Source organism: Pseudorca crassidens, chromosome 3 (genome assembly GCF_039906515.1).
Source record: "Pseudorca crassidens isolate mPseCra1 chromosome 3, mPseCra1.hap1, whole genome shotgun sequence".
Taxonomy (NCBI): Eukaryota; Metazoa; Chordata; class Mammalia; order Artiodactyla; family Delphinidae; genus Pseudorca; species Pseudorca crassidens.
In genome coordinates this window covers 136,675,252-136,690,783 of record NC_090298.1, presented here as the reverse complement: position 1 = coordinate 136,690,783, position 15,532 = coordinate 136,675,252, and the positions used below count along the sequence as shown (strand labels likewise).

Below are 15,532 nucleotides of genomic sequence, written 5' to 3'. Positions count from 1 at the left end.
ATATAGAAAGATCCGACTGGAGATACTTAGTTGCCTTTGAATTTTCACGGAGCTCGGGAAGGAAAGATGAGAGAGTTTTAACTTTGTCGGTGGCGGAAAAAAAGCCAAGAATGGACCTCTGAGCAGTGTCAGTGACTTTACTTACGTAACACTATGGCATTCTGTTTTGGCTTTTACTGAAGATTTCATTCTATAGACACTTTTGGAGCATTTATGTGTCAGGCATTGTTCTAGGGGCTGGAGAAATAGTGAAACCCTGAACTTATGCAGGTGGAATTCTACTAGAGGGGGTACTCAATAAACAGAAAGTATTGATGAGGTAGTGATGACACATTGAGGCTGTGTTACGGTTTAGAGTGTGACGGGGGTGGGGAGGTGGGAATTATTTTCAGCAGCGTTTTGAGAAGTTCTCTTTGAGGAGGTAACATTTGAGCAGAGATTTGAATGTAGTGAGGAAGGAAACCATGTGCATATCTGGGAAGAGAACAGAAATGCTGACCAGAGATAGAAGTGTGCTTGGTGAGCCTGTGGTTTAGCAAGGCCAGTGTGACAGGAGAGGGCATAGTGAACAAGGGAGAGTGGGAGAGGAGGTTGGAAGGGTAATTAGAGGGCTTGAAGGACATCGTAAAAAGTTTGCATGTATTCTCTTGTGACAGAAAACCACTGAAGGGGTTTGAGCAAAAGAGTGGCTTGGCTGAACACATTTTGACAGAATCACTGGTCCGCTGTGGGGCGAACAGGCTGTGGTGCGGCTAGAGGGAATACAGGGAAACCAGTTAGGAGGCTGTTACACCAGTGGGGGTGGGGTGGGGGGAAGAGAGAGCCTCCTACAATTATATCACCTTCCTACAAGGCATTTGCTTTGAGAGCCTAAGATAATTAAGGGTTGTGGATGCCATGCTAAGGAGTTTGGATATTGTTCTGTTTTCAGATATATAAGAATAATAATAATAAAATATTTATTGAGCACTAAATATGTGTTGGGCACTTTCATAAGCACTTTACATTAGTATTGAATGTAATCCAAAGCTATGAGGTTTGCACTGTTAACAAATAAGAAAACTGAGACAGTGATATATTAAGTGCCTTGCCCAAGGTCTCATGTCTAGTAAGTGGGACCAGGAGTCCTGCTCCTGCTGATAGAGGAAAGGTGCAGAAGTTTCCTCCTGCCTTGTTGCCCAGAATGGCTGAGCACTGACATACAAGGGCCCAAAGCTTCCAAAACTCCTGAAAAAGTAGTGAAACCTTCTACTGACCCATTTATCTGACCCATTTCTCCTGCTGCTCCCTCTAAGTGTTAATATTTTACCAGTTTGGGGTTATTGCATCCATCTTAGGCTTCAATACATTTTATTCTTCCTATCCCCCTTGTCTTCTGCCTTCTTTTGAGCCTTTAATTTTGCTACTGTCTTTATAATCTTCCATCTGTTTTCTACCCATCTCTCTGCCTCCTTCTTCCCCTCCATTTCTGTCTCGAGATCAGGTGGGGAACAAGAATATACATGAAGAGAAAGGAAGAAGCTGGATGCAAGGGAGAGACATTATTTAAAATCTTAAGTTTCTGAGGTTACAATTAATTCAGTGTTTCATTCCTCCTTAGTCCTTGCCTTTTCTAAACCCATAGAGGTCCTGTAGCCCAAAGAAACCAAACTGCTCAAATTCCAAACACTCAGAGTCCATGGGGAACCTCCTCCATTGCCACCCACAGATAACTTCTGTACCCATCGTTTCTTGATTCCCACCTCTCCCAGTGGAAAGTTTCCTTCCTCCTGTTGAAAAAAGATCCCTGCAGCCTCCACCTGTGCCCCAAATCTTATTTTCCCACTTTGAGCTGCACATCCCCTCCTTTCTGCACCTTCAGACTCTCCCATGCAGTGATAAACATGCTCAGTTCTTCTACCTTAAATCATACAAATGCTCTTGGCAGATTATTCGTTGGCTAAATCAACACCTTTCTCAATCCCCCCTTTTCCTTGCCTACCTCCTCTATAGAGGCTGGAAGAGCTAAGTACTTATTTTTTTCAGCCTCCTTTGCTCCTAGCCTCCATGCAACACAGCTGTGGTCAGTGAGGTTTAGGCAGAAGTCTGCTGAGGGGCTTCTGGGAAAACCTTTTCTGATAAAAGGCAGAGATGTTGCTGGTGCTACACACCCCCTTTCTTCCTGCTCTGAATGCAGATATTTTACCTGAAGCTATAGGAGCCGTCATGTGACATGATGAAAAAGTCATGAAACTCAAAGCATTGAATTATTTTGTGTGAACCAATGCCAACCACCTCCAGATTTGTTATGGGAGAAAAACAAATCCCTATTTGCTTGTAAGCCATTGTTATCTGGGCTTTCTATTATTTGTAGCCAAAAGCTCTTCTGATATATACACCCTCTCTCAACCACAATCTCTCTCTAGTTATCTTCCTAAATCTCTCCTTTCTCAAACTACTAAGTCCTTTCAACCTTTAAGTCACTCTTCAACCCACTGAAATTTACAGAGGTTATCAATAACCAAAACCAAAGGCCATTTTCTATTTTTATCTTACTTTAATCCTCTGTGGCATTTGAAAATATGAAATATTCCTATCCCTATGCTAAAATTCTTTTTTCTATGCCACCACCTTCTCCTGATTTTTGTTTTTCATTTTTCTTTTGCCTGTTGTTTCCCCTCAGCTTCTACTGATGACGCCTTCCACTTACTGCATTCAAAGACAGTACTCCCAGAAAACCCTTTATCACTGCCCCTTCTACTTATTCTACTGCCTATCAGGAATCTTCACTTGGATACCCACAGGCTCATAAAATACCCCCAGACCAAACTCATCATTGCCCCACAAAGTCAGTCAACGTTTTGTGTTAATTATGGCACCCATCCACCCAAATAAATTCAAGTGCTCACATTTAATTGATTACATTACCTAGATTCTGCCTTATTATTGCTTGAATTCTTCCCTTCCTCTCCCATCCCACTGCCAGTTTCTCGGTTCAGCCCTTGGAAAACAAAACAATCTTATGCAGTTTGATTTCCTAATCATATTTATCACCTATTTAGCACTTATTAAATGTGTATAAAATAAATTGCCTTAACTATTCTCATAACTATAGATCTATAAAATCTTTCTCTATGATTGTTTTGAATATGTTGTGAGTAGCAAAGATTTTGTTAATATGTCAAATTTTCATGTCTGTTAGTGTTCAGCCTCTTCTGCTTTCCACTTTGATAGAGTACAACACAAAGATGTATTTGAATCCTGTGTACTCAAAGACTATATTTGTTATATTGTTTTCTAAGTAATTAGCTTATTTAACAATAGTTTAATGACTGTTAATTGAGAACTTAAAACAGCATGCTATTGCATTAAGATTTGCACAATTATTCTACCATCTGGTAGCAAGCAGCCAATATTTCAGAGGAGAAAATAACAGGGAGAGGGGGAAGGACATGGAGGGATAATAGAAGTTGGCAGAGGTAGAGAATTTTGACTCAAAACATTCAGGAAAACCGGATTATGGAATAGGAGCATCTAGATAACATATATAACATGGTGAAAAATCAAGCATATTTATGTTTGTAGCATTTTAGATCTTATAGGGATCTTGGAGCCTTCTAAATCTAAAATCCCTCATTTACCAAATAAGGACACTGGGACCTGGTGAAAGTAGGTGACTTGTCCAAGTTAGTGGCAGATCAGGACTACATACCAGGTCTTTGGGCTATCCAGTTAAGCACTCTCACATTTCCTCTCCAGTGTGAAGTCTCTGATGTCCAAAGGAGAATCTGCAGTATAATACAATAGAACTTATCTTCAGCATGAATCCTCATTGCTTAGAACATTAGCTACTTAAACCTTCTGGTATAAAGTTTTACTTTCTGAATCAAGATTTCTCCACTTTTATATGGTTTCTCTGCAGTGCTCTGTATTTTCTGATATGGTATATTATACTTCAACTAAAAGATTACTACAATCGTTACATTTATTAGGTTTCTACATCACATGACTGATCTGATTATCACTGAAGAGTTCATCATGGTGAAGGATCCCATGGAAGCTTCCCTCACGTATGAGTTCTCTGATGCCGTGTAAGATTTGTACTCCGACTGAAGGCTTTTCCACATTCATTACACTGATAGGGTTTCTCTCCTGTATGAGTTCTCTGATGCACTATAAGGGATGAATTCTTAATGAAGGCTTTTCCACACTGATTGCATTCATAGGGCTTCTCACCAGTATGAATTCTTTGATGCTCAATAAGGTATGCGCTCTGGCTGAAGGCCTTTCCACATTCACTGCATTCATAAGGCTTCTCTCCAGTATGAGTAACCTGATGTACAGTAAGGGATGATCGCCCAGTGAAATGTTTCCCACATATCATACACTCATAAGGTTTCTCTCCAGTATGAATTCTCCGATGCTGAGTAAGAGATGAATTCTTACTGAAAGCTTTCCCACACTGATTACATTCAAAAGGTTTTACTCCAGAATGAAGTCTCTGATGCTCTATAAGGTATGTACTTTGGCTAAAGGATTTCCCACATTTGTTACATTTGTAGGGTTTTTCTCCAGTATGATTTCGCTGATGCAGGGTAAGAGCTGAGCTCTTACTAAAGGCTTTTCCACATTCACTACACTCATAGGGTTTTTCTCCAGTATGGCTTCTCTGATGTACAGTAAGATGCATACTTTGACTGAAGGCTTTTCCACATTCATTACATTCATAGGGTTTTTCTCCTGTATGAGTTCTTTGATGCACTGTGAGATTCATACTTTGGGTAAAAGCTTTACCACATTCATTACATTTGTACGGTTTCTCTCCAGTATGAATCCTTTCATGCTGAATAAGGGATGAATTCTTGCGGAAAGCTTTTCCACACTCTTTACATTGATATGGTTTCTCTCCAGTATGAGTTCTTTGATGAACAGTAAGATTCATGCTCTGACTGAAGGTTTTCCCACATTCGTTACATTTGTAAGGTTTCTCTCCAGTATGAATTCTTTGATGTACGGTAAGCGAGGAGCGTTCAATGAAGTGCTTCCCACATACATTACAGTTATAGGGTTTCTCCCCTGTATGAGTCCTCTGGTGCTTAAGGAGGGATGAACTCTGGCTGAAGGTTTTCCCACACTCATTACATCCATAGATTTTCTTTCCTGCAAACATTCTTTGAGTTTTAACTAATTCAGCATTTTGTTTAGTGTCTTTTCCATGTGAATTCCAACTGTGAGGACTTTTCCCCACAGGAATAGTTTGTTGTGTATCAATGATTGAACCCTGACTGAAACATCTTTCAAATTCATTACCTCCACATGTCCTTCTCACAGTGAGGGTTTCCTTATGGGTAATGTGCACTTGGCCCAGATGTCTATCCTGGTTTTTCTGTTGCCCCTCTAACCAATTATCAGGTTCCCAGGTTTCCCCTAAAGAAGAATGCCAGAGACCTTCTCTTTCCATTATTACCCCATAAGATAAATCTTCAGTAATTAGGGCTTTGTAGTTGACTCTTTGGTTTCAAGTCTTATCTCCCAGTCTGAAAAAAATAAAAATTCAAATATACATTGGTTTCTGTGCTGAAAACTGTATAAGGCAGGAGGAAGAGAATGAAACTGAGAATAACTATAGGGCACATCTGAGAGCTTTCAAAGATGTCCCTATAATTAGGAAGAGAATTGGAAGGGAGGGAAAAACAGTGAGCCATCCATAAATAACAGGGAAACTAGAAGCAGGGTAAGCAGAGGAAAGAGTGAGCCTATGCAGGAGGCTGCATAGGAGTATGCAGGAGGCTGCATATGCAGTATCTGCATAGGAGCCTATGCAGATACTGAAATCACTGACCACTGGACAAGACTAAATAATGAAGATCGAACTAAGGGAAGATATACAGATGAGCTGGGATTGGGAGAGGCAGATCACAAAGCCCTGGAACATTTATCTGGTACTCCTACCAGCAGTTTCTTCCCTCCCGAAGGCTGCCTATAATTCTGATACTAAATCTTCATAAAATATCACAGTGTGACACAGTGAAAAGATTGTTTACCCTAGAGTCAGACAAACGTGGGTTTAAACACTGGCTGTTAATCACTTATCATCTTAAGTAGTTGTTTCTCTGAGTCTGAGTTTTCAGAGATATAAAATGAGGATAAAATAATCTGATAAGGATTAAGTAAATTAATGTATATAAACTATGCTTAGGGAACATACTTGTCTGGAACATAAAAATACCAGAACACACTTGAAACTTAAACTCTCAAGGGAGGATGGCAAAATCTAAAAGCTCCTCTGCTCCACAAGGAGCATGTGATTTTCTCACTCTCTTTAGGTAAGAGAGTCCTAAAGGGCCCTACCCTTTCCTAAATATCCATTCCTTACAGATATGAACTAGTGGCAGAGGCAGGTAGGGGAGAATCTGTTGAACTGTTTGAGATGGGCTGGAGGAAAGGCCTTGTAGCCACTCAGACTTTATTTTCTCAGATCCCATTTCTTATCCCAGACAAAACATCCTGGAGGCAGAGAGGCAGAGGACAGGGACTACAATCCAAGAATCACCTTGTCAGCTTGATCAAAATGATCAACACTGAATCAACAGACCAAAGGTCTGTGGGCAGGAGGTTTACTATGAAGCAAAAGATACACATGAACTGGACTCCCTCCTTCCAATCTGACCTGGTTACATAAAACAGAAAAAGTGGAAAGCCAAGCAGGCTCCACCTGTAAAACACACACACCACCAAATAACCCCTCCTGCCCCACTTCACTCTATCATATCCAGCTATCCAACTGAAGTTCTTTGAGATCATTCCAAGTGCTACCCAGTAAACAACATAAAGGACATGCGACATCTATTCACATTGTTAGACAAATACAATGTCCAGACAGACAAAACTATTCAAAGATGAATGACACACAGAAAATATCAAATTTGCAAACTAGGTAGAGGTTGAAGAAAATTTTAAAATAATAAAAGCAGGAGAACAAGGGGTTGGGGAGAAAGCATTAAAACCAAATGGGAGAATAAACATTGGAAGAATAAATGCTTCCAGTCATCAAAAGATGTGAAAAAAACAAAAAGATGTTAAAAAAAAAAAAGTTACATACTGGGAGAAGGGATTTGCAACACATGACCCAAAAAGAGCTCTAGAACTTAGACTTGGAAAACAATATCTGTTTAACACTAAGCCCACTAGAAAAATGGACAGAAGACTTGAATAGACACTTAAGAAAAGGAAACCTGGGGACTTCCCTGGTGGCGCAGTGGTTAAGAATCCGCCTGCCAACACAGGGCACATGGGTTTGAGCCCTGGTCTGGGAAGATCCCACATGCTGTGGAGCAACTAAGCCCGTGCACCACAACTACTGAGCCTGCACTCTAGAGCCTGTGAGCCACAACTACTGAGCCCACATGCCACAACTATTGAAGCCTGTGCGCCTAGAGCCCGTGCTCTGAAACGAGAAGCCACCACAATGAGAAGCCCACGCACCGCAACGAAGAGGAGCCCCTGCTCGCCGCAACTAGAGAAAGCCCATGCACAGCAACGAAGACCCAATGCAGCCAAAAATAAAAATAAATAAATAAATTTATTTTAAAAAAAGAAAAAGAAAAGGAAACCTGAATAGTGAGTAAACATAAGCAAAGATGCCAATCCAACAGTAACCAGGAGAAGGTTGAGTAAAGCCTCAGTGAGATACTATTACCACATCCACCTGAGAAACAAAATTCAAAAATTCAAACTGACAGCCTCAGAATTTAGAAAGATGTGCAGTATGGGGAACTTCACATACTGCTGGTAGGAGTGTAATTTTGTTCAAGTATTTGAAAAACAGTTTAGCACTACCTAGAATGCAGAACAGGCACACAGACTATAAGATTTAGCAAATCCACTAGTAGGTCCATACACTTAGGTAAATCTATATTGTAAAGGTTCACCATGATTCATAATTTTTAAAGTAGCATTGTGTACAATAGCAAAAAACTGGGAACAACCCAAATGTCTACCAACAAGAGAAAGGATAACTAAATTGTCAAATACTTATACAAGAGAAATGAAAACAGTGAATGTTATGGATTTCACGTCTGCTTCTCCCCAAAATTCATATGTTGAAGCCTAATCCCCAGTGAGACAATATTAAGAAGTGGGAGTCTTTGGGTCATGAGGGTAAAGCCCTGATAAGATTAGTGCCCTGATAAGAAGTGGCACACATGAGGGAACTTGCTCTATCCTGTGAACCAGGAGGAGGGCCCTCACCAAAAACCCATCCATGCTAGCACCCTGATCTCAGACTTCCAGCGTCTGGAACTATGAGAAATAAATGTCTGATAAATTCAGTCACCTGGTCTATGGTATTATGTTATAGCAGCCTGAACTGCTTAAGACAGTAAACATTAATAAACTAGAGCCACACATATCAATATAAATGAATAATTTAAGCAAAGTCACAGAAAAATAAATACAGTAAGAGTCCATTTAGATAAAGTTTAAAAACAGACTATAACTAAATATATTGTTCATCTGTGGATAGCAATACTATAAAGAAAAGCAAGGGAAGGGAGTTATCACAGAAGTGAGAACAGTGGTTATGTCTTGGGTAGAGGAAGAGGATGGGAATGAGGAGGTGCATATAAAGCTACTAGGGTACTAGCAGTGTTCCGTTTCTGAATCTGAATCTGGGTTCTGGTGCCTGGGTGTTTTCTTTTGTTATTATTCATTTTTATCATCATGAACTATAAAAAAAGCAGTACAATTAAGACAACAACTTTGGAGCCGGACCGCCTGGCTCCATCACTGTTAGCTGTGCGACCCTGGGCAGATTACTTAACCTGTCCTGTGCTCCAGTTTCCTCATCTGTTAAATGGTACCTATCTAGTGTTGATATGTGAACAATAATTAGTTGATATTTATAAAGGGCTTAGAAGACTAGGCAGGTTTTTGCTAAGTAGTACCCATATTTTACACATTCTTCTGTATATATGACATTTCAAAAAACAAATGAGAAGAACAACAAAATATTTTCTAGTTTGGAAAATACTGATCATTTTAAGTGGAAACATATACTGCAGAAAACTTAATAGTAAGTGTTCAGTATATCTTCATGGAATTTAGAGACCTAACTTAAAAAGTTACCTCTGAAGATTTGTTGCTTAAGAAAAAGAAAAAAAATAGACTGCCCTACAAATTTTTTTAAAACTGGCCTAAGTGATCTCTCCAAGAACATGGGATGGCGAAGGACAGTGGAGTCATGTCTACAAAGGATTGAGGAAAAACTGATGTGACTCAAGAATTCCACATAGCCAGTACTCTATACATGCATAGGAAAAAAACAATACATGTTCTTAAATATGAAAGATTCAGAAATTGCAATACTCCTAAAGCATTCCTGAAATGTTACTTAAATGTTTAAATGTTTGAACAAAGGATTTATCCAGGAATTCCAGAATGCTCACTATTAGGAATCTAGTAATATATTAATAGGTCATGGGAAAAGGGGCATATGATCAACCTGATGGATGCTTCAAAGTATTTGATAATATCCAACATCCAATCCAGATTCAAAAACAAAAATATTAGCATTGTACCAAGCATAAAAAGAAAACACTAGAAGAATTCACACTAAAAAACAGAATCAAGGGCTTCCCTGGTGGCGCAGTGGGTGAGAGTCCACCTGCCGATGCAGGGGACGTGGGTTCATGCCCCAGTCCGGGAAGATCCCACATGCCGCGGAGCGGCTGGGCCCGTGAGCCATGGCCGCTGAGCCTGCGCGTCCGGAGCCTGTGCTCTGCAACGGGAGAGGCCACAACAGTGAGAGGCCCGCGTACTGCAAAAAAAAAAAAATAAAAAATAAAAAAAAATTTTTAAAAATAAAAATAAATAAAAAACAGAATCAAGGAAAGGATGCTTACTATTACTGCAACTATTTAATATTGTTCCAAAAGTGTGACCACTTGTAGACAAATGAGAGGGGAGGAAATTTCATTTTTCCCAGATTACATAACTGTCTCTGTGGAAAACATAGAATTGTTAAGGTGGCTTTACTCATATTAGTGAAGTATTGAAGCCTGGAACTGAGCACTAAATATCAAAACCATAGCTCTTTCAGGATTGGACGACATTTCCAATCCTTGCCATTTTGCTTTCATTAAATAAGAACCTGTAACATGCACAGCTTTATGCTTGGCCACAATAAGAGGTCAATGATTGTTAGAGGTTATCATTATTATTTTATGTCAATATACAGCTCTCTCTTCCGTTCCTTTATTCCTAAGCAGTTCTTTCAAGTGATGGCCCATACTCCCTTATAGTCTTAGAATGCCTAGTTAACTTTAGGATTTATATTAACTTTGGTACTCATCAGGACATAAGAGTCCCCAGGACCAAGGGGTATGGGAAAGCACAGCTCTTTCAGTATTTATGGCTGGGACTGGCCACAGTAGAGGCCAAGAGCCTGCAGAGTATTTGACCAGGGGTCGGGGGCCTGGGTGAGAGACTTGGGCAGCAGGCTCTGCTCTTCCTAGAGCAAGCTGATTTCTTTCTTTTCTCCTTTTATATTTCTTCCAGCCTAACAGTTAAGTTACTCCTTCCATTCAACCAGACTATTTCAGTACTCACCTGACTGGACTTCCTACGTAACACTCTTGCTACCCTACAGTGCATTCTCCACAAAGCAGCCAGATCGATCTTCTGAACATGATAAATCATTCATTCAATAACTATTTATTGAGTGAGGCACTGTTCAAGGTGCTAGGGATACAGCAATGAACAAAAGTGCCCTGGAGGAACTTATATTTTAGTGAGAGGAAGAAGGGTAATCAACATAATAAATAAGTAAAATACTTAGTATTTAAGTGGTATACCTTATGGAAAAAATAAAAGCAATAAAATGGAAATAGGGAACATGATGGGTAAGGGGAAAAGTTTGTAATTTTAGATACAATCTTCAGGAAAGGCCTCACTGACAGGTGACATTGAAGACAAGACTTTAGGGGCCAAGGAGGGTGTCACAGGACTATCAAAGGGAGAGCATCCCAGGCAGAAGGAACCACCAGTGCTGAGAGCCTGTGCAAGGATGAACAAACTTTTTGGATTCACCTACATTGATTACAGCCTTTTAGATTAGTTTTCCTACTGGAAGCAAAGATATGTGCCTGTACTAACCATTAATGAGGCTCATTATGAAGGTGGCATGAAGGTACATGGGGACTCGGTAAGAGCACATAAATTCTCTCCCTTTGTGTGTGCATGTATACACACATATACATTTACTCACACAGAGAGGTAAATCAGATGATACCTGGGGAAGAGCTGAGCACAGCACTTGGTTGCCGCTTTCCCCTCTTGGTTTTGGACAGCATAATGAGACTAACTGGCAGCAACATCAAAGAAAATCTAGAAAGAACAAGATCTGGAATTTGCACATCATGTTTTCTGAGCTCCGTTCTCTTCCTCCACTTTTCTGTGTCTTTATTTCCTTCTCTCCAACAGGTACCTCTCTACTCTTGTAAATACATTCAAGTCTCTATCTCAGTAAAAAACAAATCGGAGGCATTCTACATCTGACTTCTTTCAGGTCCTGCCCTTTCTTCCTTTTCCTTCAAAGTTAACTTTGTTGAAAGGATAGTCTGTACTTAAAAGTCTCTCCTTTTAGGGGAGGTGGGGGGCGGGGTGGTGGTGGTGGGACTTGCCATACGGCTTGTGGGATCTTAGTTCCCTGACCAGGGATTGAACCTAGGCCCTTGGCAGTGAGAGTGCAGAGTCCTAACCACTAGAATTCCCCATAAAAGGAATTCCCCATAAAAGGAATTCGCCAGGGAATTCCCCATAAAAGTCCTCGTTTACTTCTTCACTCTTCTCCCCAGGCACATGTCCTGCAGCACCAGAGTGCTCCTCCCTGGGTTACAGGCCACTTCCTCTACACTAAGACCAATAGTGTTTCTCATTTCTTACTTGGCACTGTTGCACTCTTCTCTGTTTTTCTCTCTTCCCTTGGCCCAGCTCTCCATAACTCTCTCCTCTCCCTCTGACCACTTTTTCTGTCACTTTTGCTAGAGCATCTTTGGCCCCCAGTCAAATGTTATTCCTCAAGATTCCATCCTTGCTGCTTTGCCCTTCTTATTCGCTCTTCCTCATAATTAAAATATTCATTGATATGAGTGTAATAAATATAATTTTCAAAGCTATAGTTTTACCTGATTACTAAAAATTCTACTTGATGTCATCTAATATTCACTCAACAAAGATATTAAATACCTACTCTCACAAACAACATGCTAGGCAGGGCATATAAATAAAAGTAAGCTCAATCATGACAATTCAGTGAGCCTACATACTAGTGGCTAGATAGATATTCAAAGAGACAAGAGAAATACAGTGTGAAATGTAATCATATGCAAGTGATAATTCTTTAGGATTCAGCCCAATAGAGAAGTTGGAAGGTGGGTAAAAAACTGGGAGAGGAAAATCCAGTATGAGCAATACCTTTGTTTGCCTTTGATGCTTCTAGAAAACCCACCAACATGACAGTGAAAGAATGACAAAGTCATAAATAAATGCACTAAAATAATCTAGGGAGCAAAATGCTGCAAAAGAAAACCAAAACCAAAACAAAAAACCCCTACCAAAAATATAATTTATATATCCTCATACAGACAAGAGAATTTAATACATGCATTTTAAAAGATTGCTATTAAAAAAGAAGGAGCACTTAGAGAAGAGAAGGCTCGTAGAAATAAAAAATATGATAGTAGAAATAAATTTTTTCACAGAAGGACTGAAAGACAAAGTTTAAAGAAATCTTCACATCTCATATTTTCCCTTCAAACAATGCCATGCAATTTACCACAAGGTCTTTGCACCTGCTGCTCCCTGTGTCCAGAATCTGCTCCCACATGACCATCACTTTGAGTATCTGTTCAGTAGTCACCTTAAAGAAGAGGCCTTCCCTGATCACCCCTATAAAACAGCACTCCTGTTAACTGATTACTTCCCTTATGATGCTTTGTTTTTCTACGCAGCACCTGACTCTATGAATAGTCAGTCCCTCCCTTCTTCCTTCCTTTCTTCTCCCTTCTCCTTCCCTGCCTTCTTTCTTGATTAATTTATTGTTTCCCCGACTAGACTATAAACTCCCCGTGGAAACTCTGCCTGTTTTGCTCATTGCTCTACACCCAATGTTAGGAACAGGGCCCAGTGCTCAAAAAACATTTGTTTGTTATTTATGTAAGAATACAAATAGCAATAGTAATTGAATCCACAGAAATCTGTAATAAAGTTAATTAAAGCTACCTTAAGCAATCATTCTATACCAAAAAATTAGCATGAAAAGCATAAGATAATATCCAAATACAATATGTAGCAAGAGCCAGAAAAATGTATATATCCTTTGACACAGTGACTCTTCCAGAATCCTGTTCTTTAGAAAGCTTAATGGAAACAAGCAGCGATGGTCACAAGATGATTTTTTTCCTATCAATGTTTTTTTACTGATTTCTTTTATTGCTCTGTACTTAGATAGCCATACACTATCCAGACATCAAAAAGTATCTGCCTAACTCTTTAAACAGTGTATGAAAAGAAGTGATCAACACTCACATGAGTAGAAAAGATAAAGGTATAAAATGCATTTTTTCAGAGAAAAGTCATGATAACATCTAATAAAGAAATTTCAGTTGTGAGGGGGATTAGTAGGCAGATAACAAAGATTATGAAGCATTAAATGCTTAGAGGAGAATGGGATTAAATAAGTAGTAGATTCAGATTAAAAATTTAGGAATGAGAAAGGAAATACATAAAATGTAAGGTTACTAGTAAAAAGAACAGGGCTAAACTCACTCGTCATTTGTTTTTAAATGAAGACTGTATAAAACACCTATATAATTCACAGGAAGAGAAACGTTAGTCTCCTTTTAAAAAGCTGACAAATGTTTAAATGAATAATGGAAAGGAAGCTATGGATATAGGTAATGGCCAAGAAGATTCACGAAAAAAAATAAAGAGAATAAAGTAGAGCGGGATAGAAAGACAGGGATTGAAAGTACAAATGAGGGAAATCCCTGGTGGTCCAGTGGTTAGGACTCCACGCTCTCACCGCCAAGGGCCCGGGTTGGATACCTGGTCAGGGAACTAAGATCCCATAAGCTGCGCAGCATGGCCAAAAAAAAAAAGAAAGAAAGAAAAAGAACAGAAAGCACAGATGACAGAAGAGGAAATAATAACTGCTGATATTTACTGAATGTTCAGTATGTTCCAGGCAATTTAAAAGAGTCACAAATGTAGTAACTCATTTAATCCTCATAAGATATTACCTCCCACTGAGGTAAGGACACATGCAAGACCTCAGTAGGATGAGTGACATCAACAATGCAGAGGCATTTGAGAAACACACAGCAAATGGTACAGGTCTCAAGAGACCCAGGGACCTCTGTAGTGGTTTCTCCTCAAGGTGACACTCATGGAACAAGTTCTTGCAGCCAGATCCTTACCTGGGGAAATGCACCCTGGATGTTCTTTTGTCATCAGGCTCAGTTCTCAATCCAGCTGAGATATCACATTTGGTTTGGAAAGCTGATGCCCTGCTCGGGAGGAAAAACACTAAATTTGACTTCTGAACTGAGTATAAAAACCACTCCCAGCATATGTCTTATCCCTTCATCTTCAGGGCTTCTGTAACAAAGGAAGGTGCGGCTTCTGAGATTTCCCAGTTTTCCATTCTCTATAGAGAAGGCCTTTCACCTTGAAAGACAGGACACTAAGGAACTACCCTAAAACCATGTCCTGTAGTATCAGGATTTCAAGTCCAAATTCACAAATTTCAGAGGCTGTACAAGATGTCAATAGTGGGAAAGATGGCAATAGGTAGGTTTTGAGTTACAAGGAGAAGTCCTTACCCAGCGAAACCAGGTTACTGTATCACTTTCCATACAAGTTCCTCTGAGCAGAATTTAGATTGGACCTACTCCTCCCAGGTAAGATCTACAGACACATCCTTGAATGTCACTGATTCCTGAAACTATAAATTTCTACTGAACAAAGGATTATGCCAATAACACCCTCTATGGAAATTAAAAAACAAAAAAACAAGCAGCATTAGAAGGGACAGAAGAGATCTGTGAGAGAAAAATATTATCCTCCAAAAGAAACTAAACACCTGCAACAAAACCCGACATTATCATGAAATAATCAGAGACAAATATACAAAGTGCTCTCACATTTAAGGACAGGAAGAGGAGGTATAAGGAGTCATAGGGAAGGATAGGGAAGGCTGCTCTAGATTAGCACTGGAGAAGAGTAGGTGGTGTTCTGATTGTATCCTATTCACTCCATTGATGAAGGAGGTATTCCCCACCCTAAATAGCACACGGTGACCGAATATATGACACCCAGCACTGGACAGATGAGCCTGACAGGAGTTCATTAGTCACAAGTTGGTCTCAAAACCCCATGCCATGCAAGACCACTCGGGGCCTGTACTCAGGCACAGTGAACCGCAGGGGCTGTGGGAGGCAGACTTGGTGCTGACAGGAGGCTGAGGTGACCCTTGGTTCCCACGGGAAGATGC

At 39.9% G+C, this 15,532-nt stretch overlaps 1 protein-coding gene across 4 annotated transcripts in view; it reads right to left on the bottom strand.

Moving 5' to 3' along the window:
- LOC137221988 (zinc finger protein 454) overlaps positions 1-15,532 on the bottom strand; it is a 51,690-nt gene that overhangs the window by 25,302 nt on the left and 10,856 nt on the right. For 2 of the 4 annotated variants that reach the window (XR_010942238.1, XM_067732542.1), the window contains exon 1: positions 2,908-4,041. Coding sequence is in view for 1 of the 4 variants with exons in the window: in XM_067732547.1 (XP_067588648.1) it covers positions 4,050-5,440 (1,391 nt within the window). In the remaining 3 variants the exon portion in view is untranslated. Of the gene's footprint in view, positions 1-119; positions 5,517-14,456; positions 14,547-15,532 lie in introns of those variants that run through there. The other 2 variants (XR_010942239.1, XM_067732547.1) reach the window with 2 other exon arrangements.